This window comes from Aedes aegypti, chromosome 3 (genome assembly GCF_002204515.2).
Source record: "Aedes aegypti strain LVP_AGWG chromosome 3, AaegL5.0 Primary Assembly, whole genome shotgun sequence".
Lineage (NCBI taxonomy): Eukaryota > Metazoa > Arthropoda > Insecta > Diptera > Culicidae > Aedes > Aedes aegypti.
The window spans coordinates 22,682,292-22,708,157 of NC_035109.1; the positions used below are offsets into that span (position 1 = coordinate 22,682,292).

A 25,866-nucleotide genomic window follows, 5' to 3' on the forward strand; every position below is an offset into this window, starting at 1 on the left:
AATGTGAAGTAAAATTTGAATCCGTGATTATAGACGATGATCTTAAACTCTTGATCCGTCTTAAAAACGTGAGGAGAAGGCAATTTCAACGCACTCGTGATCCTGCTATGAAAATTATATGGCAGGATTTGCAGAAAGAAATCAAGAAACGTTTTGCAGATTTAAGAAACAAAAATTTTGAAAATAAAATTTCTCAATTGGACCCCGGCTCTAAGCCCTTTTGGAAATTATCTAAAATCTTGAAAAAACCTCAGAAGCCTATACCGGCATTGAAAGAGGAAAACAAATTATTACTAACTAATTGCGAAAAAGCTCAAAAACTTGCTATGCAGTTTGAAAGTGCGCACAATTTTAATTTAGGACTTACTAGTCCAATTGAAAATGAAGTTACTCAGGAGTTCGAAAATATTCTCAATCAAGAGAACGTTTTCGAAAATGCGTGGGAGACTGATTTGGAAGAAGTGAGAACTATTATTAAAAAATTCAAAAATATGAAAGCTCCTGGCGATGATGGAATTTTCTACATCCTCATCAAGAAACTTCCAGAAAGTAGCTTATCATTTTTAGTTGATATATTTAACAAATGTTTTCAATTAGCATATTTTCCTGACAAATGGAAAAATGCTAAGGTTGTTCCAATTTTAAAACCAGACAAAAATCCTGCAGAAGCTTCTAGCTATCGTCCAATTAGTTTGCTTTCCTCCATCAGTAAACTTTTTGAAAAGGTTATTTTGAACAGAATGATGGCCCACATCAACGAGAATTCAATTTTTGCCAATGAACAGTTCGGATTCCGCCATGGACATTCGACCACTCATCAACTTTTACGTGTAACAAATTTGATCCGTTCCAACAAATTTGAAGGCTATTCTACTGGTCTTGCTCTTCTAGACATAGAAAAAGCATTCGACAGTGTTTGGCATGAAGGTTTGATTGTAAAATTGAAAAATTTTAATTTTCCAACATACATTGTTAGAATAATTCAAAGTTATCTGTCAAATCGTACACTTCAGGTTAATTATCAGAACTCCAGATCTGAAAGACTTCCTGTAAGAGCTGGTGTTCCCCAAGGCAGCATTTTGGGACCAATATTATACAATATTTTCACATCTGACTTACCTGAGTTACCTCAGGGATGTCAAAAATCTTTGTTTGCGGATGACACAGGCCTCTCCGCCAAAGGACGAAGCCTGCGTGTCATCTGTAGTCGATTGCAAAAAAGTTTGGATATTTTTTCTTCATACTTGCAAAAATGGAAGATTTCGCCTAATGCTTCCAAAACTCAACTAATAATATTCCCACATAAACCAAAAGCTCTTTATTTGAAACCTTCAAGTAGACATGTTGTCACGATGAGAGGGGTTCCAATAAATTGGTCAGATGAAGTTAAGTATCTAGGACTCATGCTAGATAAGAATTTAACTTTCAAAAATCACATTGAGGGCATTCAAGCCAAATGTAACAAATATGTAAAATGTCTCTATCCCCTTATTAATAGAAAATCAAAACTTTGTCTTAAGAACAAGCTTTTGATATTCAAACAAATTTTCAGGCCAGCCATGTTGTATGCTGTACCAATATGGACTAGCTGTTGTAATACCAGGAAGAAAGCTCTGCAGAGAATTCAAAATAAAATTTTGAAAATGATTCTGAGGCTTCCTCCCTGGTATAGTACCAATGAGTTACATAGGATATCAAATGTTGAAACATTGGAACAAATGTCAAATAAAATAATCAATAATTTCAGGCAAAAATCGTTACAATCTACTATTGCCATGATTAATGCGTTATATGTTTAGGTTAAGTTAGGTTAAGTATATTAAAAACTTTTTTTTTCTCTTATAAGCAGGTGAAATCAACTCACCTGTAAAAAATCTGAACTGCTACGGCAAATGAAATGTAATATGTTGTTAACAAAATGTTAATAAAATCTTAGATTTGTTTTACCAAATTAGGATGATAGTGTTGTCTAATAACACAGAACACCTAGATATAAGAAATAATGAATGTAATGTTTGGAATGATACTAATAAAGAAATTAAAAAAAAAAAAAAAAAAAAAAAAAAAAAAAAAAAAAAAAAAAAAAAAAAAAAAAAAAAAAAAAAAAAAAACTAATCAATTTGTAACCTAGGCAACTGATAGGACGATCGTTTATGTTTTGTGAGCGTTTTAGACATCCCGTTGGTTGAGTGTTAGCAGCATCAGCGTTCTCCGCTTGGCTTGGCCCGCAATTTCGACTTGTGCTGTTTGGGCCGGCCCGCGTGAGAGATGATTGTCTTTTTTTTTCTTTATTAGTATCATTCCAAACATTACATTCATTTCTTATATCTAGGTGTTCTGTGATATTAGACAACACTATCATCCTAATTTGGTAAAACAAATTTAAGATTTTATTAACATTTTGTTAACAACAGTTTACATTTCATTTGCCGTAACAGTTCAGATTTTTTACAGGTGTGATGATTTCACCAGCTTATAAGAGAAAAAATATAACATTTTCAATTTACTTAACCTAACTTAACCTAAACATATAACGCATTAATCGTGGCAATAGAAGATTGTAACGATTTTTGCCTGAAATTATGAATTATTTTATTTGACATTTGTTCCAATGTTTCAACATTGGATATTCTATGTAACTCAATGATACTATACCCGGGAGGAAGCCTCAGAATCATTTTCAAAATTTTATTTTGAATTCTCTGCAGAGCTTTCTTTCCGGTATTACAACAGCTAGTCCATATTGGTACAGCATACAACATGGCTGGCCTGAAAATTTGTTTGAATATCAAAAGCTTGTTCTTAAGACAAAGTTTTGATTTTCTATTAATAAGGAGAGAGAGACATTTTACATATTTACCTATTACATCTGGCTTGAATGCCCTCAATGTGATTTTTGAAAGTTAAATTCTTATCTAGCATAAGCCCTACATACTTAACTTCATCCCAATTTATTGGAACCCCTCTCATCGAGACAACATGTCTAATTGAAGGTTTCAAATAAAGAGCTTTTGGTTTATGTGGGTATATTATTAGTTGAATTTGAAAGCATTGGGAGAGATCTTCCATTTTTGCAAGTATGAAGAAAACGTATCCAAACTTTTTGCAATCGACTACAGATGACACGCAGGCTTCGTCCTTTGGCGGAGAGGCCTGTGTCATTCGCAAACAAAGATTTTTGACATCCCTGAGGTAACTCAGGTAAGTCAGATGTGAAAATATTAGCTGTGTTCAATGACTTTGATCGAACTTGCTCGGGGTTGGTTGTACTAGCTCGTATTTTTTTGTCAACAAATAACTGTCAAAGCTACTTCAAGCAACTCCAAGCTGCTTTCTCAATGAACGCTCTTTTTACTCTTTTTACTAATTTACCGGAATTCCACGTGAAAAAAAAATTCGCGCACCTAACAATCCGTATCGCTTCGGAATTTCGCTTTTTTTTTCAATGTTTACGTTTTTAAACGTCAAAAACACGAGCTACTGCGAGCTGGTTGAACTAGCTCGGACTCTAGCTTCCAACCTGTTTCGAGCGACTCGGAGTTGGTTGGACTCGGCTCAATGAACACAAACCCGAGCGACTCGAAGTAGGTTGGAGTGGCTCAATGAACACCAAAAGCTGACTCGCAAGTGGTTGCAACCAAGTTCGAGCAGCTCGTTGAACACAGCTATGGACCTATGCACGGGTTCACTATTTGACGTTTTAGCGGTGCCGTGTTATTTATGTGACCATGGCAACTAGTGAATTCGGCACCGCTCAAACGTCTAATTAGTGAACTCGTGCATTGGTCCATTGTATAATATTGGTCCCAAAATGCTGCCTTGGGAGAGATGATTGTTACTGATCAACCGCTCAAAGCGTAGAACAGTTTCCAGCGGATTGGTGCCTTCCCATTCGTACGCAAGCCGCCGCCACTGCCGTTTGTTGATGTTCCGTACACTGTGCTGGCGTTTGTATTGGTGTCTTCCATCGCACTACGATGAGATGTTGCGTATCATTTTCTGACAGTTCTCCTTTGTCCACTGAGCAATGTTTTTATCAGCCAAAAGCAACAACAACAATCAGTGGAAGAAAAATTTGCAATCATCACCACTAGATCCGAGGTTGATAAACTCTAAATTTGAATTGATATTTTGCTGGTGAACCACTCCTGCCAGGGACGATTTGGATCGGTTGATGTCGGTCGGACGGTCGCGGTAATGTCGTGCGAAGTGAAATTACTGGCCAATGTGGACGATTTACGCGAGGTGCAGGAACAGTTCGGGCTCAGTTCAGGTTTGTTTTGGTTCCGATTTGTATCGTGGGTGGTATTGATTAGAATGATGAAGAAGAAAAGATTTTAAGTTTCTATGGTACAAAAAGCATTACATGTTTCATTTAAGGTTTAATTAATTTTCAATCCATTTACTACAGTCATATCACAGTTATGAATAACCCACAGCTATGGATCAGTGCTAAAATAAACAGAAAATTGCTCATCAAATAGGTTTACAATTACGCAAAAAAGAAAAACTTTTAACATAAATGCTTGAAGCTTTAAAATTAATTATAATGAACTTTTACACATTTATCCTGTAACTGGGAAATAAAATGTCAACCATATTCCTAGAAGCAGCACTGATTCATAACTGTGGGGCATAGAAACCATACCACAGTTATGTATCAAAGATAAGACGATTCCAAAAGAAACACCAAAACGTACATCATTCATTTACCTCGCAGATAAATCGCTTTAATCAAGTGTTCTGATCCATAGTATAGGGCCTTAAAGCACAATGTGGAAAATCATAGTGTCAGGGTGGTATTTTGGTCTTGTTCAGAATCACTACGATTTAATCAAATTTTGTGGCAACTGGCCCTTAAACAAAAAAGTTGTAAAATTCGACGGGGCACCCCCTAGATATGTGCCTTAGGGTAAGAAAAAAGCTCTCTCAAAATTTCACCTCATTTGGTTGCTCCCCCAGCTGGCGCATTCAATTCAAAAATTGTATGGAATATTCGTCTCAAATATATTGAAAATTGACCCTATGTCACTATTTCGTCTCGTACACTAGTTAATCGCGTTCAATTGAGCCCAGAATGACAAATTCACTAGTTGATACGCTAATAAACATAGTTGCCGAAGGTTGTATCTGGATTTAAGCTCATTTTCATTAAGCTTTCAGTTGTTGAAAGTAAGGCTTAGATCAGCACTCCCGTACAATCACACATGTGCATGCACCTTGTGCCGCAGCTCGCCCAGCGTCATAGGTGGCTATGATGCGCTTAGTGGCTACCACCCAGCTATGTTGCGTTGCGTTGCGTTGCGTGGTAACGGAGTATTTCGTAGATTGCATACTGAAAACTGTCATGTTAGAAACTTTACAACACTTATTCCAATTACTCATGGAAAACTATTTTGGATCAAATAGTTATCCAATCGGAATTCAGAGATGCAAAGACATGATAATTTTCATTGCCGGCCACGCCCATCTTCTCCGTTACGAGGAAAGGAAAGGAAAATGATGATATGACACCTACTTGAAGAGAGGCCAGCGACTCACCGACGCCCTCATAGATGTCAAGGAGTTGGATGATGGGAAGGGTAATGGTCTAGGATTCACTATAAGCGAGTGATGCGACCGGATTGAAATTTAGTGTATGTGTAGTTTAGTATACTTTTTGTAATTGAGTGTAAGCGTGAATGTAATGTTTTCATCAGCGTTGGGAGTGACGTTGCTAAGAAAGTTAAAGTCACTCCATGCGTGTTCGTCTTCCAGGGATGAGACACAGGTATTTCCACCTTGTGCCCTAGCTAAGAAGCTTTGGTTCGAGCGCCATTACTCGCTCTCTGAAACGAGAAGATAAAGTGACCCAACCCCATGCTACAGAAATAGCCCAGAATTAAAAACAGCGGTTAAATCGGAACAAACTCACCAAATCCGTCCACTTATCGAAACGCCGAGTAAAAACACGTTTCCTCAAAAACTTTAATATTAATCTGTTGGGAATTTGAATCGACATCCTCTGAATGGTTTCATATCTGAATTTGGTTTGAACTAATTTCTGCGTAGCACAATAATTATCATCGAAGGCGGCTTTCATACTTAACACAGGTTTTCAAATTAAAAATGATACAAATCTCACAACCGTATGTTTTTTTATCTTATTTTGTCAAAGTCAAACTTATTCCAAACGAAAAAAAAAAAACTATCCGGGTGGCGTAACACTAACGGAATCATGCAAAAATTTAGCACGCTACAAGCCATCTTTAAAATCGTCGCAAATAAAAACTAACACGTAAATCACTGCATTATCAGCCAGTTTTATTGCAGCTGTTCATCACTGTACAAAGCACTACAACCCGGATTACGTTGCAACTGCTAATATCGGCGGATTTAAGAACAACGAGATCACAAAAAAAATTGAAGGTGGCATAGCGCCATCAGCCGAATCTACTTTTCACCGTCCGAAACGCGGAACCGAAGTAAACGTGACAGAAAATTCAAAACGCAGCCGCCCGCGCGCACGGCTTGCTGCGATTTAGTGGCTACCACCCAGCTATGTTGAAGGAATACTAAGCAATATTGCAAATCTACTTCAGATAGTTAAAACACCAACTTTATCAATTTTAATCATCATACAACCTTCTACAATATTGTTTGCTATAGTATCAAGTAGTGTTTTTGACATTCTGGGTTCAATTGAACGCGATCAACAATTTTCCTGACTCAAACAGGAGATGATGTGCTGTTTCCTATATGTTGGAGCTGAAAATCCCATATTAACTTCAATTCAATTGCGCCAGCTCATGGAACGACCAAATGAGCTGAAACTTTCAGGAAGTCTTTCTCTAACCCTAATGAATAATCCTGGCGGGTGCCCCGTGGAATTATACAACTTTATTTTTCTCCCATACTAAGGTGGGCCAGTCTATCGGTCCATGGACCGATGCACGAGTTCACTAATTTGACGTTTGAGCGGTATCAAGTTCACTCGTTTCCATGGTCACATAAATAACACGGCACCGCTCAAACGTCAACGAGTGAACTCGTGCATTGGTCCATTGCAGCATACAATACTTTATTTAAACTGAATGACACTTATTTGTAACGGCTATGATAAAAGATTGATGTGATATACCTTGTTATCATAGAAGCTGCTTTTAAAGTGATTAACTTCCACTTTAATCTTGATAACTTAGGCAGCGCACATTCATTACGTAATGCTAAAATTGGAAATTCTTGACCCCCTACCCCCCTCCGTAACGCTTTTTGTATGAAAAATTTCAAATGTTTGTATGAGCCGTAACGCTTGAGCCTATTCCCCCCCCTCCCCCCAGAGCGTTACGTAATTTGTGGATGCCGCCTTACCTTATTTATACCTTATTTTGGCTCTGAAGATGCGATTACACTTTTAGTATTGCGAATTTATTGCTCACCACACCAACATAACATAATTAACATTACTCAAAAACACTTATTGTCAATGGGAAAATGTGAAGCTAAATCCATTGTCTTTGTTTTTGCGTATTACTGACTGACATATGATGCAAGTGATGGAACTACACAAAAATGTGTCTTTGAAGATGTATTGAACAAAAAAAGGTGATTTCACATGTTAAAGCACACGAAAACGATGAGCTGTGATGGACATTTCCCGAATCAGACACTAACGTATTTAAAATTCGACACAAATTTACGTCATTCGGCTCGCTATCATTTAATTTTTTGAAAGTTTGTATGTATTATTGGAAAAATCAATTTATTTGCTAAGTCTAACTATAAACTACCAAGAGTGCTGATAAAAATAATGATTTATCAATTGTTACTCTCATTTTTATGCAAATGTATATAAGTGTTTTTTAAATGTATTAGTGTTTTTTGTTTCAAATGCCAAACATTCTAGCTCATATTCCGAATAACTTGATTTTCAAAATCCTTACGGCATTTATAATAAGAAATTAAAAAAAAAAATTTTTTTTGAGGTAGGTCTCGATCTAAAGAATCTTTACAAATTTCAGTATCAGAAGTTGCTTCAAATTTGTTCAAATTGAGTAGCAGTCGCATGTTGTTTCCTACAAATTTGATGACAAATTGCATTGAATTATTTCAACAAAATTCGGATTGAGAGTCTGTTCGGGATTTAAGACAAAACGGAATTCGTGCTGTAAATGGCTTAAAAGTAAAGTAACACTACATTTCTACAATGTGAACACATGCATACAATACATAGTGGATATAGCGTGAAAAAGAGGCTGTTCGGTTTTGGAGTGAAGTGATTCTAAATTAAGATATTAGCGCATTTGCTCAAAAGGACACGTGCCGTTCTTAGATGGAATTTCACTCTTATGAGAGATAACATTGCGATATTTCATCAAACGCGGTTTGGACTATTCGAATGAATTTTTGGCAAATGCGTCTTTTGGAAACTTCACAATAGCCACGCGGTGTATCATATCCAGCGGACTAGTCAATATTGAAATTAAATCGTGTATTTTTAAGGTGTAATGGGGACTAGGGTAAATGATGTATTTTGGACAGGCTAAGGATATGTATGGAAACAGCGATCGATTGACTGCATTAGATACTAATATTTTATTACGTAATGTTACTTATATACTTAATGCCCCATTGTACTTTGAGTTTCTGAGGTGAAAAAGCTTATAAACTGTAGTATTAGCTTCCAAAACAGCGTTTCTTGACGGCCTGTCTGTCATACATTTCGGACACCTAATATACATTTTGGACACCCTCATGTGAATATATGTAATTTGGACAGAAGCGTTATCTCAATATCCATGCAATGGTTTCTTAATAAGACGATCGTATCATACAATTTTAAGAGTATACATGTGACTTGTGCATTTTTTCGTTTATTGGATGTGTACTTACTTACTTATTTGGCTTTACATCAATCATCTTGATAAAGCCTCGCCAACAATAATTCGCCAATTCACTCGGTTCATGGGCGCTTCTCTCTATCCTCGACTGTGACCCACGCTCTCCAGGTCCTGGTGCACCTGGTCAATCCACCTAGCTCGCTGCACCCCACGCCTTCTTGTTCCGACCGGATTCGTAGCAAACACCATCTTTACAGGATTGTTGTCCGGCATTCTTGCAACATGCCCTGCCCAGCGTATCCTTCCAACTTTAGCTACCTTCACGATACTGGGTTCGCCGTAGAGTTGAGTGAGCTCGTGGTTCATCCTTCGCCGCCACTCGCCGTTCTCCTGTATGCCGCCGAAGATCGTCCTTAGCACTCGGCGTTCGAAAACCCCAAGAGCTTGCAAGTCCTCCTCGAGCATAGTCCACGCCTCATGCCCATAGAGGACTACCGGTCTTATGAGCGTTTTGTACATCGTACATTTGGTGCGGGGGTGAATCTTTCTTGACCGCAGTTTCTTCTGGAGCACGACTTCCGCTGATGATGCGCCTTCGTATTTCCCGACTAACATTGTTGTTAGCCGTCAACAAGGATCCGAGGTAGACGAACTCGTCCACCACCACGAAGGTATCTCCGTCTATCGTAACACTGCTTCCTAGGTGGGTATTGTCGCGCTCAGTTCCTCCAACCAGCATGTACTTTGTTTTCGACGCATTCACCATTAGCCCGACTCTTGTTGCTTCGCGTTTTAGGCGGGTGAACAAATCTGCCACCGTTTCAAATTTTCTCCCAATAATATCCATGACGTCCGCGAAGCAAACAAATTGTCCGGATCTCATGAAAATCGTGCCTCGACTGTTAAGTCCGGATCCGCCCTGTTGTAGTCCCCGCCGAGACTCGAACGAACTGGAGTGTTCGCCCGAGATCTTCAGGCAGTTTTGCACACCGTCCATCGTTGCTCTGATCAATCTTGTGAGCTTCCCGGGAAAGCTGTTCTCGTCCATGATTTTCCATAGCTCTACGCGGTCGATACTATCGTATGCCGCCTTGAAATCGATGAACAAATGGTGCGTAGGGACCTGGTACTCACGGCATTTCTGGAGGATTTGCCGCACGGAAAAGATCTGGTCCGTTGTCGAGCGGCCGTCGATGAAACCTGCTTGATAACTTCCCACGAACTCGTTTGCTATAGGTGATAGACGACGAAAGAGAATCTGGGATAGCACTTTGTAGGTGGCGTTTAGGATGGTGATTGCACGATAATTTTCACACTCCAGTTTGTCGCCCTTTTTGTAGATATATGCCCTAACGCCTTGCTGCCACTCCTCCGGTAGTTGTTCCGTTCCCCAGATTCTGATTATCAACCGATGCAGACAAAAGGCCAACCTGTCCGGGCCCATCTTGATGAGTTCGGCTCCGATACCATCCTTGCCAGCGGCTTTGTTGTTCTTGAGCTGTTGAATGGCATCCTTAACTTCCCCCATCGTGGGAGCTGGTTGATTTCCGCTGTCCGCTGTGCTGACGTAGCCATCGCCTTCGCTGTCCTGAACTTCTGTGCCTGTGTTCTCTGCGCCATTCAGGTGCTACTTCCACCTTTCGATCACCTCGCGTCCGTCCGTCAAGATGCTCCCATCCTTATCCCGGCACATCTCAGCTCGCGGCACGAAGCCTTTGCGGGATGTGTTGAGCTTCTGATAGAACTTCCGCGTTTCTTGAGAACGGTACAGCAACTCCATCTCTTGGCATTCCACCTCTGGATGTGTATATTAATAATAATCAATAATTTCATTTAATGCAAGCAAATATCATCAGATCCACGAAAAACGCCTGCAAGTATGCATTCATGCGACATTCCAGTGTGTTTCATCAGATGGCCAAATTATATCAACTGAACAAAAACCATAATCTATTTTGGGCATCACCCGATTTATGCCTTATATACTCATGTTAAGATTTTAGAAGAACTTAGCTTAAATTTTAGGCATATTTTATCATGTTGCCACTTTTAAACTTTTTATGAATGCCAATTCTGAGCGCTATTATTGCATTCAATGTATGCTCTTGATAGCCGTAGCGGTAAACGCGCAGCTATTCAGCAAGACCAAGCTGAGGGTCGTGGGTTCGAATCCCACCGGTCGAGGATCTTTTCGGGTTGGAAATTTTCTCGACTTCCCAGGGCATAGAGTATCTTCGTACCTGCCACACGATATACGCATGCGAAAATGGTCATTGGCATAGTAAGCTCTCAGTTAATAACTGTGGAAGTGCTCATAGGAACACTAAGCTGAGAAGCAGGCTTTGTCCCAGTGGGGACGTAACGCCAGAAAGAAGAAGAAAGTATGCTCTTGAAATGCTCATCCTCTTCCCTTCGTAGGTATTTTCAATGTCGATTTGTAATTGTTATGAAAATGGTTATCATTAATAAGTAGCATAGTGTTTTACTAATGCAAAACATGATTTCTCATTCGTGTATACCTCTCCATCTCATTGGAAATGAACATAGAACGGCTAGCCTGTCCAAATTATATACATGTTCAAGTTATATACGTTACCCTATGCTTCTGAAAAGAATAGTATTCGTCTATCTCGATGCGTGGGAAATTTCTTGTAAAAATGCTCATTTTTTTAAAGCATTTTTCTATGATCGGAGTACGCAGAAATAAAAAAAAATGTCAATTCAACTGGAGCTTACAGTAGAAAATTTCTTGGCCATTTCTTCCACAGAAGTTTTTGCCTGTCTTGAGCGGAGCAGCATACGTAGCTTAAGAACATAATTTCCTAGTAAAACTTAATTGAAGAAGGTTTAAATAATGCTATTTAGAAATTAGCTAATTGATTTTTTTCAAAAGTATAATTTTTTTTTCTTTTTAAAAATTTTTACTCAAAAATCGTGAGTGCTTCGTGAAGCCCAAGCAGGACAGTTCGGTTTTGCGTCGTCCGATAGCTGCCGTTACCACCACTATTTGCAGCAAGATTTGCACTATTCTTCTCACCAACCACTTTGTCCGACCGTAAGGTTCGACTTGACATGACCGGCTAATTCTCGTTTCCGTATGTAAACGAAAACAATAAATTGTTGCAAATTGCCAACTAAGCTCAGGGGTTCTGTAATAATAATCCCGGAAATAAAATAACCTTAAACTGAGTTTTAATCCGGATAATTATTATTTTCCAGCGAAAAATTAATATCTTTTAACAAATACATTGTGTTCATTGAAAAGTGTAACGTTTGCTTAAATTTAAGTTCAATATGTGTGTTTTATATAATTATTTCTCATTTAAATTGTCTTTTTCGTTGACTTACGTTTAGTCCCGTTTTCGTGTCGAGTCCAATCCATTCAGTCTTTGAACCAGTCTAATGTCGAAGAACCAGTTAATGTTCGCTAGCCGTACTATAAACCGTACTGTAATGTTTAAGGCAGTTTTTAATAAAGGCATAGTTTCAAGGAATAATCTAACTTTTTCCACAATAACTCATAAAGTTTACTTATTACTTTAGGTTAAGTGCATGATTACCCTCCAGCGAGTAGTTTCCTAGAATCACACTTCTGTTCAGTCGTTTTTCGTATGGTGTAACATAGAACTGTCGGTGTCAAGTTTGTTACACCATACGAAATACGACTAAACAGAATTCTCCCCCTGAAGAAGACTCAGATTAGAGTGGAAACGTCGGGAGAAATCTAAAACAGTCGTTTTGATTACCCAAGACTCCAGCGCCGAAACTAGTAGCTCCAATTCTCCCACATCAGTCGAAATCTCCTCGCTTATGAATGTTTACATTCATAGGGCTCTCCGGTGTGCCACGAGCTGTTACACTCTCTAAATATGATTCGATCGGCTTATTCTGATCAAAATCCAAACACTGATCGTTTAAGATCAAAATCTATGCAACTCCTAGGGTTGCATGACACTACCGCCTGAGATACTGAAGCTTGGCAATAGCAGAACTATCACCGTTCACGTGGACTATCGACGCAAATGTAACTAAATGAAAATCAATCTCAAACAACCTAATGTCCTTTAGTTGTTTGTCGTTAATAATAAAAAAAAGAATTCTTGTATAATTTATATTGTGTTAGGGGCTCGAAGGCACTAAATGTCCTGGAAGTTGAGAAAGTTTTAAATTGCATAGCGTTCAAATAAAAAAAAAGTGTAAATTACAAACAGTGGGCTTCGTGGCCTTGCGGTTAGCGGCGTCAGTCGTTTAGGCGTATTGTGCCATGAAGTGTGGGTTCGATTCCCGCTCCAGTCGGTGGAAACTTTTCGTCAAACGAAAAATTCATCGCTGGGCTACTGGGTGTTCTGTGTTGTCCGTTGCCTAATGTTCGTGATTGTTCAGTCTGTGCAGCCTTTGGCTGAAGACGGTGTAAATTGTCTTTGTCTTTACAAACAAGCCCGACTTTCTTAAAATGATCATTCTTAACCTCCCACTTCTCTGTTCGTTTCTTCCCTCCACAGAGGAAAACTGGCTCAACGCGGTGTCCTACTCGCTCTCCCCGGTCGGCGACATCCTCGCGTTTGGTCACGGATCGATCCTGATCATCCTTACGTCCAAATGGGACCGCCAGCGGCAACTCAGCGTCTACCGGATCGCCTGGAAGGGTGCGATTGACGACCCGAACTGTCTGATCACAAGTGTCCTCTGCATGCCGATCGTCGGCCAGGGTAGTTCGCAGTCCAGCGTTGTGGACTTCAGTTTTATAGTTGTGGGGCTGGATAGTGGGCAGGTTTTGTTCTACGGTGAAAATGGGACACTGATCCACTCGCAGTTGTTCCACCAGGAACCGGTGCAGGCTATTAAGGCCCAAAGCGGGAAGCATATCAACGAAGAATTGTACGTGTTTCATCCCTCGTGTGTAGTGATCATTCAGGGTGCGCAGTTGTTTCCACTGTTGAGAAGCCTGAAACAGCAAATCGGTCGGTATGGGTTGGGGAGTCCGCGAGTGAACGAATCCCAAGAGGTAATCGCGTGTCGTAAGTGGAATTACGGGAAGAACATGACAGTGCAGGACGCAGTCGTGGTGGGACCGCAGAAGACCTGTACGTTCGATCATCTGTTGACGGCCAGTTTGGAGGGAGGGTTCTTCGCAAAGTATCGACATGCTCCACCGCAGAACTCGCTGATCGTGGCGGCCGGTATGAAACCGTACATAGGTTTTCACTACGCTAAGGAAGGGTTCACGCAGCCCGTGTTGGCAGATGTTGCAAGGGCTGTCGCCAGCAAGATCAAGTCCGCGCTACCGTAAGTACATAGCTTTAAAGTTGAGTTGTTGAGGATTTTGATAAAGAATTGTCCGCAGATCCTGGTTCGGTGGATCGTCAGCACCGCAAACTCCCCAAGAGCCGCAACTACCGCCTTCGGAACCGTTGATCTGCCGGTTTGGGTTGTGTGATATTCAGCGGAATGCCTTCTCGGTATGGTTGGCTCCGAATTATACCCTGGCAGCCGTAGCAGATAACTTGGGTCGTATAATTCTGGTGGATTGCATGAAGGGGATCGCTTTGAGGATTTGGAAGGGTTATCGAGATGCTCAGTGTGGGTTTGTTGAGGTAGCCGAGAAGCAAGCCAAGGATGCGGTGACGAAACAAGACCGTCGGAAGGCAATGTTCTTGGTGATCTACGCTCCAAGGCGATCGGTATTGGAAGTGTGGTCGTTGCAGAACGGACCTAAGGTTGGTGCTTTCACTGCGGCCAAGAACGGTCAATTGGTGTATAATACGCACAGCTTTATGGGGGTAAGTTCGAACAGTAGCAAGGTGAAATACACTGGCCATGGGTGTACGTTTTTCGATCCAAGTGACAACTCGTTGAAAGAAATCAGTATTCCGTTTCACTGTGCGCTTAGTGATTCCAAATCGAAGACTGCCAAAGATCTGCATTTGTTAAAGAGGTTGAAGATTTGTCTGAAGGCGGGTGATGGAAGCGAGGCTGAAGAGCACGAAGAGATGGTGGAGATGTGCAAAAGCTTCGAAACTGATGAGATTAGGCAGCAGTGCGTTGAGATGCTGGCAAAACACAAGAAGATCAAGGCAAAGCTGTTTCGTAGTGCTGTAGAGGTGTTTGGGAGGTTCGATGAAGAGGAAGAAATGCAGGAATTGGAACATGATGGTAGACACAGGCATCTGAAGGTGATTTGCGAGAATTATAGGAAGCTGACGCTGTTTTATCTGTTCTTGATGGATGAGATAGCTGCCCAAGATCTAGTCAGTAAGTGTCCTGAAGATTCGGAGATGTGCAGTGATGAAGCCAAGTGCCCTGTAGACGAAAGTGCAGATAATCAGATGGATTGCGATGACGTGCAAGCAGACGATACGGTTTCCGAACGCAAGGTTCCTAAAGCTAACCTAGACGAAAACGTAAAACTGTCTGAGCTGGAACTGGCCTCGATAGGGAAGCTGATCGAACTGCTGGCAATGAATAGTTCTTCCGAAGGTACTTCGGCAACTCGTGTTACCTTCGAGGATGCAACCGTCAAAAGCAATACCTTCCAGGAATACATATCGTACTTCAATGTGTCTAATGAGGGCCTGATTCTGCTCAAAGACGACTCCGGCCATCTGTATAGCTCCTTGGGAAAGATCATCTTCGAGGATATCTATCTGAGTAACGGAGCAAGACTTGCGGGCTTCGTAACTGCTGCCAGTACATCCGGGTTGATGTACGATGACCTTTTGAAATTGTTCCTCGCTTATTGGCTTCGCATTCCCTTCGTATACAGAGATATAGCGGAACTAGCGGAAGACCTTAATAAGTTTAACAAAGTTCTCCGGCAGATTTGCTCTCTCGTGGAAGAACGGATACGTTTCGAGAACAACACCATCTGTCTATGGTGGCAAAATGCTCGGGAATATCTACTGGAGTCACCTTGTGCGTTACGAGGACTACTGGCCGCGATCATGTGCCGTAATGAAGCCTTAAAGTACGAGGAGCACAGTGATGACGATTACCAGTTTGAAGAAGTTTCCCAGGAAGCCTGCCAGTGGACGTTGTTGATAGGGAAACTTGATGACGTATCCGTACTGGGAGCAATTCTTGCAGAAAATCTGAGGTGCTTGAATCCAAAGTATCCTTGTTTGAAGTGCCAGAAACCGGATGTTAGCTTGAAGGAGATCCTGAAGGGAGGGCAAGGGATCGTGGCAGAGATCGTCGCTAAATGGGTTGGTGCTACTGGAATTGATCCGGAAAAGTTGGTCATTGAGGTCCCGGATGAAGCCGTCGAAGACGAACATGCTGGGGTTCAGGAGCCTGCGGCAACTGAGAAAAAAGAACGCAAACGACTTGAGTTGCTCAAACAGAACCTTATCGAAACAAGCGAGTACGGAGGAAGCAGTGACTCCGAACTAGATCCCGTGTTGTACAACCTGAACATCCTTCGTCGACACTTTCCGTTCAGCTTAGACAGCGGAACTCTTCTCAGCCATCTCGCCTGGGAGTACATCTGTGATTGGAGCAAAAACATGTCCAATATTGACCTTCTGTCTGCAGGTTTGGCATGTCTCAAAGCCATCCCCCGTCTGCAGTATTCTATGAAACATGGCCTATGTTGTATGATTTGGAATGCTCACCTGAAAATACCCTTGGAAGCTACGAAAAAGCTCGTCAACAAGGTCGGACGTCTACCCAAAGAGAAGCTCTGCCTTCAAGATATTGGCATATCCGACGCCTTGGTGCCACAGTTCCTGGAGAACTGCCTCGAATTCTTCGACCACTTTTGTAACTCGATCGATCACGACAAACTGGAGCTAAAATTCGAGGAACTACTCCAGGATGGCCCAATCCCTCTAACATCCCTGGCGATTCAGCAAAATTCAGCCAACATGGCGCTCCTGAAACTACACCACGAATTGACCACCGTACTTCTGATTCTGACTTCGTTCAACGTCAAATATCAGAAGCCCATCCAGCAGTTCTTCGACGGGATGGCCAATCAATCGTTCTTTGCCGAGATCAACCGACAGCTGGCTTATAGTTTGCCGAAGGCAGATCTTCTTCTGAAGCGAGTGCGGTTCGAGTTTCTCTGCAAGACCATTACGGCCACGATGGACCTGATCCGGGAGGACATGGAGAACGTGTTCTACACGGATCATATCGCGTGGATGGAGAGGATCGATCAGCTGGCCGAGGTGTGGGAGATCAGCGTGACGGAGCTGAAGAAACATCAGGTGAGTTGGTTGTTCATATTGATTATTACTGATGGTATTAATTTCTAATTTTTATAACTAAATTTCCAATGATAATCCAAATTCCTTCCTTAGCAGTCTGGACGGGGGCTATGGCCTGTTGAACACAAGTTGAGAAGAATTTCCATTTGAAGTTCTGAGAAAGACTCCCTTTCGGGGACGGACCTGGTGTAGTGGTTAGAACACACTTCTCTCACGCCGAGGACCTGGGATTGAATCCCATCCCCGAGTTAGTCACTAAAAATTTCAGTGATGACTTCCTTCGGAAGGGAAGTAAAGCCGTTGGTCCCGAGATGAACTAGCCCAGGGCTGGAATTCTCGTTAATAAAGTTAGAAAAAAAAGATTCGCTTTCAAAATTTTGAATTCTGGTTTGAAAGCCTAAGAAGTATTTTCAAAATCCTGAAGAGGATTTCCTTCACTATACTGTATAAAGAATTTCCTTTAAAATCCTTCAAGTCCTCAAAAGGATTTCCTTCGAATTTCCTTGGAAATCTTGAGAAAGATTTCCTTCAAAATCCTGAGAAGGATTTACTTTGATATCCTTAGCAAGATTTCCTTCGAACTCCTGAGAAAGATTTCCTTCGAAAACCTGAGAAAAAATTCCTTCGAAATCCTGACTAGTATTTCCTTCAAAATCTTGACAAAGATTTCCTTCGAAATCCTGAGAAGATTTGCTTCGAAATCATGAGAAGGATCAACTTAGAAATCCTAAGAAGGATGTTCCTTGAAATTTTGTTAAAAATGTCCTTCGATATTCTGAAAACGATTTCTTTTGAAATCCTGCGAAGGATTTCCTATGAAATCCTGATCAAGAATTTTAAAACTTTCAGAACTCTGGGATTTGCACTTTTCCGAAGTAATTAACGAAAAATTACTTCAGACCAATATTGATTAATAAGACATGTTTCTTGCAGAGTCATCATCCATAAATCCCTACTTTCCAGCAACCCTTCATATATTTTTTTTGTTCAATACATTCATAGTCGATTTCCGGCTAATGTCGTCTCTAGGGACTTAGACCCTCATAAAAGCTTTTCCATCGGACCCCGTTCAGCTGTGACTCATCCATCAATGGATCAACAAGCCAACAAGTATTCCTTACCTCAACCGTTGCCACCATCTGCCATCGGTCAATCCTTTCCATCCTTCGCAGAAGAGAGTTTGATGCGTTTGATCTGCTCCGAAAAAAAAGCCACACCGCATAGTGGGAGATTTAGTCATTATAGTGCTTTCAACGAATTGTGCCATAATTATGTTTCTAAGCGTTATGGTGTCTTCTAGGAAGATTTTCAGTAAGTAAATATTGTTCTTTTGATATATTCAGCATTTAAATTTGTTACCCTAAAAGTGAGATAGAAAATTCATCCCTTGTACTTTTCATTATACAAGATTGGTTTCTTCACAAAAGTTGTAGCAAATGCTATATTGCTATATTTAACTTTGTCGATAACTTCATTACTCTAATTAAAAGTATTTTCACAGTTGTATGCCCTAGCAACTTTAAGATATCGTGAAAATGAATGTACGACAAAAGTTCGAAAGACAAAAGGTTAAAAGGACAAAAGTTTCCCAATAAGCAAAACATTTTTGACCTTTTGTCCTTTCGATTTTTTGTCCTTTCGACGTTTTGTCTTTCGTCCTTTTGTCCATAAGCCCGTTAAAATACACAACTTTGTAGTAAGCTTAAAGAGTGTTCTAGGACAGGGGTTTTTAGCAGTTTTGACTCGCTGAGCACCTTTTCATCATCACCACGGATGTGTCTGGTTGTGAGTTTTGAAAGATAGCGAATTTGAAATTATCGTTAAATTAGTGGGCGATAGAAAGTTCTTGAGTGTTACGTCTGTTTGTCTGTGCCAAAACGATAGGAAGCATATTTCAGGGCCATTAAAACCGCTTAAACGACGAAATCTCCTACTGTGCACCAGCTTTGTTCGACGTTTGTAATATTTCCCGAAGATTGTGGCTCCGAACTCTTCCGAGAACAACCACAATTCCAATCACATTTTATCGTTTCGTCCTTCCGCAGATTGTTGAACTGTACGCCCACGGGTGGGATTCGTATGCCGAGGAACTGCTGGAGAACATCGTCCCGGATCAGGCTCTGGGAAATCTGCTGCTGACCATCGCCGGCCGCCGGTTGACCATGCACACCAAGGCCAATCCACGCATCTGGGGCCAGGTGGCTGCCGTTGGACCGCTGCTGACCGACTATCTGGACACACTAGTAAGTGTAGGGAAGGTTTATTACGCTAATAAGTAGAGAATTCGACATTTGCGCACACATATACACATTGCTCACATCATTCCAAAGCACAAACCAACCCTTCGATCGAATACCGGTGAGCGCCTTGCTGTACACTCTGACGACGGGTAAGAAGGATGTGATTTTTAACCTTTTTTTCTAAGGAAAATATTTTCTTTGACGTTACGTGCTAACTTTCGTCTATCACTAACCCAAACAGTATTGAACATAATCCAAAAAAGAACTCAGAGGAAAGTGCAATATAAAGTTCTAGTTTATGAGCCACAAGTTTAGCGATACACATGATTATCATCGCCCCACGTTTCAAATTTTTCATTTGTACTGAAAAGTGTGCTTGTTGGAGAATGGATAGTTCTACAAAAGCTCTGAATGTTAAACATATCACACTTACTCCAATTAGTCATGGAAAACTATACCGGATAGAACAATTATTTCACTTGAGATCATAGATTCGAATACTTGATAGCTCCCTTTGCCGGCCAAGTATATATTCTTCGTAACGAGGAAAGAAAGTATGAAACGTGCTTTGAAGCAAGAAAAAAAGACAAATTTTTTATTTTCTTTGTTACTTTTGCTCTGATTTCAATTACGGACAACTAGTTTATTTTTTTTTTTTTTGTCATTAGCGATAGGGGTAGTACTGGCACTTTTAATCTGCCCTAAGCTCCTTCCCAGCATTTGCTTTTATAAGCCTCAATTGCGTTCAACACACAGACGTTCCTAAGCAATGTTGCTCAAATGATCACTGTGTACCCTAGCAGCAATCAGCCCTTTACCGTACTTTTGCAGTCTAGTAGTTCAGACTACTGGGGATTTTTTTTTATTTCCGTACTGGTTTGGGCCGAAGGGTCTCAGATTTTCATGACACTTTTTCCACAGGCAGGGCTCATCAATATATGAATAAAAAAAAAATTGAGAAAAATTCAGGGTCGCCTATTTTCCCGGAAAACTCAGTTGGAAATTTTTTGTTTTCCCCTGACACTACTTACTTTGAAAAATCGTAACTCAAGAACGAAGCATCATAGAAACAAAGTTTTTTTTTATGAAAATGAAAGCAAATTTTGTCAGGAATAAAAAAAATATTAACTGGAAAAAGTTTTCCACAAAATTTTCCACCGTTGAGAAAATTCGTAAAGAAAAGCCGAAAAAACTATGCTCCAACTCGTGAAAAATTTTCAAAAAAATATTTTTGAGAAGATAATTTCATAAGCTTTAATCGCTGAAATTTTTGAAATGTACTTTTTTTTTCGTTTTTGAGTTATGGCCAATTTTGTGGAAAATGACCATATAAGCCTTTTCTTTGAAAACCCATATTTCAATCGAAGCATCGGAAAAACAAAGATTTTTTATCAAAGCAATTGCAAATTTTCTAATACATCTGAAAAAAAGATATGGGATTGGTTTTAATGAAGTATAAGTCGGAATAGATGATATTTTTCATAAAAAATTACACCGCTAAGAAAAACTGAAAAAAAAACTGTTTCTGCCTCAATTTGTTATTACACTGAAAAGGGATTCTTTCTTTTCCATGGAACAAATAAGATTATTATTATTTTGTTTTATTTTATTTATTCAATTATTCAGTATATTACTTACATTTTATCTTAATACTATCTATTTTTTCAACTAGGAAGATTATCTTTGGTTGCTAACACCAAAAGATTTTCGTTTCTTTGTGTTATTAAGAACAAATCATGCTGTATTTTCTTGGTTTTCATGTGCATCTGAGAATTCACTAGCAAAAATGCTTCGTTCGTCTTTTGGTATAAATGAATGATTTTTTTTTGTTCCAGGAATTGGAACAAGGTTAGAAAATCTTTCCTGAAGAAATTTTTCAGCCTCTGAATAGTCATTTTCAGTTGCATAGATAAATTCCCAATCTTTTTTAAATTGGTCTTTCACCTTTTGCGACACAGCCCAGTCGAAAAATTGTTTGGCGTTATTAATTTCTGCTGACTTTCCAATACTAGCATCTCTAGCCATTCGCTGTATTAGAAAATTTGCAATTGCTTTGATAAAAAATCTTTGTTTTTCCGATGCTTTGATTGAAATATGGGTTTTCAAAAAAAGGCTTATATAGTAATTTTCCACAAAATTGGCCATAACTCAAAAACTAAAAAAAAAAGTACATTTCAAAACTTTCAGCGATTAAAGCTTATGAAATTATCTTCTCAAAAATATTTTTTTGAAAATTTTACACGAGATGGAGCATAGTTTTTTCGGCTTTTCTTTACGAATTTTCTCAACGGTGAAAAATTTTGTGGAAAACTTTTTCCAGTTAATATATTTTTTATTCCTGAGAAAATTTGCTTTCATTTTCACAAAAAAAAAACTTTGTTTCTACGATGCTTCGTTCTTGAGTTATGATTTTTCAAAGTAGGTAGTGTCAGAGGAAAACAAAAAAAATCCATCTGAGTTTTTCGGGAAAATAAGCGACCCTGATTTTTTCTCAATTTTTTTTTTATTCATATATTGATGAGCCCTGCCTGTGGAAAAAGTTTCATGAAAATCTGAGACCCTTCGGCCTACTTTGTACGGAAATAAAAAAAAAATCCCCAACTATGATAAGGCCCGAAATGCTACTAGAGTGGTTAAAGTGAAGAACGAAATAGTTTTCTTAAAAGGTCCTCATTCCCCATTTCATTTCATCACTCACTATCGACACTATCACGTTTACCACCAATTATCACTCATCACCTTTTGTAATACACTTTAGATATACTTTCCATTATATCACTTTTCACTATCACAGCTACAAATTTTCATCAAAATTACATCATACCATTTCCATATGAATTCATTGTTATTACCATTACCACAGATAACAGATGTTTATGCTAGAACAAAAGTTTTCTGAAAACCTGTGTAAATATTCAAACAGAATCTTCTTGCAATCACTAGCGCCGCCACACAACGAATTGCGTCAATCAGTGGTGAATATCAGTATGTTGAAATATATCATATTCACCACTGACATCGTTTTGGGAGCTCAGCGATGACAGCGCCATAACGATGTTGCTACTTGTGTTGCCATTCAAAATGACCGTTAATTGTCTTACACAGTTTAACAATAGGACTTCAACATCTGTTATCTGTGCCATTACTAAGTAATTAAAAGATATTCAATTTAAATTTTTCATTATTTTTGTTTCTGTAGAAATTACTATTCAAACTACGATTTAACACTACAATCAAGAAAGTTACATTAAAAAAAATCACTTCGATCCACTCATGTGCACTCGCTGTCATTATAAACACTTTTATCATGCATGTGTGAAGAACTAGGCAATAGTGTTCATCTTCAAAGAAATGATTGCAAAATGTATTATGGCCATTGTTTAAGGTGAAGATGAATCGGAGCCAAACCTCAAATTTTCAAGAGCACAAATCTGGAGAACCGAATACCCGTTTGAGCTGAAAACTTAATCGATTGGTCACCACCAGCTAGTGACCAATTGATTAGGTTTTTAGCTTAAACGGATGTTTGGTTCTCCAGATTCATGCTCTTAGAAATTTGAGGTTTGGCTTCGATTCATCTTCACCTTAACTAGTAGGGTTCATATAATTACACTGTTCGACAAAAAAAAGTCGATCTGAATGCACAGAGACCGGACACCCCGGGCTTGAAAGTATAAAAATAAACAAAAATAATGACGTTTTCAGAATGTTCGTGTCTGCCCCAGGTCATTTTTAAAATAAACTTGAACTTTTTGCATTTTTTATTTAGAAATCTAATCTAGGGGTAGTCGGGGCGGTTTGGCCAATGGGGTGGAATGAACACCTTAAAACTGCATAAATTCTTTAAATTTCATCTGAAATAACATGCCCCCCCAAAGCGAATGAGGAAATGAAGCAATAGGCATGTTATAAGTAAATGTTCGAAACTCAAATAAAAATAAATAAATGATGTTCGAAAAAACTGCCCATATCGCCCCGAATGACTCTTTTAAATTTCATCATTTCAGAACGATGATGTTTGACTATTAGAATGTTTTTATAAAATTGTACCTTCTTGCACAGAGTATTTATAAATACTTATAACTTTCAATTGTAGTAACAAAATAATTGAATTTTTAGATTATATGAGATTATTGTGCAATCAAAAATGGGGTGCTCATATCACCCTATCAGTAAAAAATCGACTCGAAAAATGAGAAAAAATCAATCATTCAACTGTGAATTTTATAAGACAAAGGAAATCATGCGGATCTAGTGTATTCATTTAAAGATTGTTGGAAATCATGCAAACATTCAAAAAATTCATAATATTTTCAGCACTTTTATTGACTTTTCCTTAAGGTGGCCAAACTGCCCCACTTTCCCCTAATCAATAAACCGACACAGTGTTTTATATTCAGGACAGTGCACTCAAAAAAATCCAAACGTCATTGCTACGTGAAAAATCACGTAGATCATTTCAAATTCATTTTACCTTTACTTCACCTGACTAAGATAAGGATCACTGAACCATTCATAACCACCAAATAGTGACTCGGTAATTTCTACTGAGGTTACCTTTCGCACTTACGTGAAATTCACGTAGGTGCCTAAGTTCATTTTGACATCTCCATATTGTACGTACATTCGGTGTTGAGCTTAAATCCTAAGATGGCGCCCACTTTTTTTTGAAGAACTTCAGAAGCTGATGCTGCTTTAAACCCTGTGTAAGATTGATTTTAAGGTAAATATGCTTTGAATACCGAAGAATCCCTGCATTAGTTCATATTTTATACCTGATTTACAACCTCTATCAATTATAGCACGCGAAGGATACAACAAAACAGACTAAACTCACAAAATTGTGGAAACAGGATTCAAAATGCTCAGATTGACAATCTTTTAAGTTTGTTTACATTTTCCAATTGGGAATTAGTTTTCATCCAAAGCCTATAACAAATTAGATTGGTCTTTCTTACGGTTAAATTTAATGCAAAACCATCTAGGTCCTATTGAAACGCTTCGTAAAGGCTACCAGAAAATCCACGCAGGTCTTACGTGTAGTGCCGGTGGAATGGACGATGTTTAAAAGTTCATGCGTTCATTCTAGGCTACCTATGATTCACGTAAGAGCTACGTGAAAAGTGCGATGCAAAAAAATCACGTATGTTTTCACGTAACAATGACGTTTGGATTATTTTGAGTGTGGAATTCATGTGCCATATAATGTTTTCAACTTTAAATACAATATGAAGAGTTGTAATAAGATTTGCAGTGAGCCCTCCGCCCTTTTTTTGTACCCTCCCCATTTTTAAAGTATCGCAAATGATGGAATATTTGATATACAGGGGGATATCAAAATAACAAACACACAGGCAAATACACAGGGACAGGCAAGAATTGGGCCAACTTTGGAATGCTGTAAATTTGACAAAAATTGACCGATTTCAATTCTTTAAGAAGTAATGGACGGGTCAACAAATCTGGTTTTGAAGTGCATCCATGGAGACTATGACCACCGGATACCGGTGATAATTCGGATTTCCGGAAGCATGTCTTATGTAGTAAAATTATGACGTGTGTTTAGCAAAGGATCCGGTATCCGGTGGTCATAGTCATAGTCTCCATGGATGCACTTCAAAACTAGATTAGTTGACCCGTCCATCACTTCTTAAAGAATTGAAATCGGTCAATTTTTGTCAAAGTTACAGCATTCCAAAGTTGGCCTAATTTTTGCCTGTCCCTGTGTGTTTGCCTGTGTGTTTGTTATTTTGATATCCCCCTGTATATCAAATATTCCATCATTTGCGATACTTTAAAAATGGGGAGGGTACAAAAAAGGGCGGAGGGCTCCCTGCAAATCTTATTACAACTCTTCAAATCACTTCCGATGCCATTTTCAAATTTTCATCACCATACATTTTTTCAAACAACGTTATTAGCACCCTCACAATCACTAATTTTATAACCAAGAGTTGTACAGCTTGTGTAAACGAACTGAACCATCAACAACCAGCACTGGTTTATAAGTAACTACTGAGCCCTGGCTGTCCCTCCATTCGAAGAGGACCTGATAATATGCCGAAACATATTAACAGATCCTCCGCCTGAATGCACCCGTTTCATGATAAATCATGAACCGTTAGAGGTGTACCAAAGTATTGGGAAGGTGATATGTTTCACAGACGGGTATTATTATGGTGCACCTTCTACTTTGGCACCGTCAAACCCTGTGTTCTTGGCCAGGGAATTACGGATAACTAGTTTATTTGAATCAAACCATTTATTTGACTTAAATATCACTAAATTTGGAAAATTCTATGTTCTGTAACATTTTTAATGACTTATTTTTTATCTTTTTTTTTTTAATTATTTCTTAATAAACATAATATGAAAATCTGCCATTAGTTTTGCTATATAATTTTCTAACAAAATTCAGACAACATCAAAAAATTTCTTTCAAACCTTTGCCAGCTTTTCAATTATTTCCCTTTACCCTTTAAGCGCCAGAAATTTCAATCTTGTCGAGATGATAAATTATGGTTTCCGCTACTTTCTCGCAATAGTGTTTCGGAGTATATGTTGCAACCTATTTCACAGCTCTTAATGTATAACAATTGT

At 39.2% G+C, this 25,866-nt stretch overlaps 1 protein-coding gene across 2 annotated transcripts in view; it reads left to right on the forward strand.

Annotated features, from left to right (window-relative positions):
• The first annotated feature begins 4,000 nt into the window (after positions 1-4,000).
• The window catches only part of LOC5572238 (rab3 GTPase-activating protein regulatory subunit), a 31,795-nt gene continuing 9,929 nt past the window's right edge, over positions 4,001-25,866 (forward strand). Inside the window, exons 1-4 of one of the 2 annotated variants that reach the window (XM_021853962.1) lie at positions 4,001-4,273; positions 13,322-14,105; positions 14,164-17,026; positions 19,072-19,269. In XM_021853962.1, coding sequence (XP_021709654.1) covers positions 4,198-4,273; positions 13,322-14,105; positions 14,164-17,026; positions 19,072-19,269 — 3,921 coding nt within the window. In that variant the 5' untranslated portion in view covers positions 4,001-4,197. The remainder of the gene's footprint in view (positions 4,274-13,321; positions 14,106-14,163; positions 17,027-19,071; positions 19,270-25,866) is intronic. The other variant, XM_021853961.1, reaches the window with a different exon arrangement.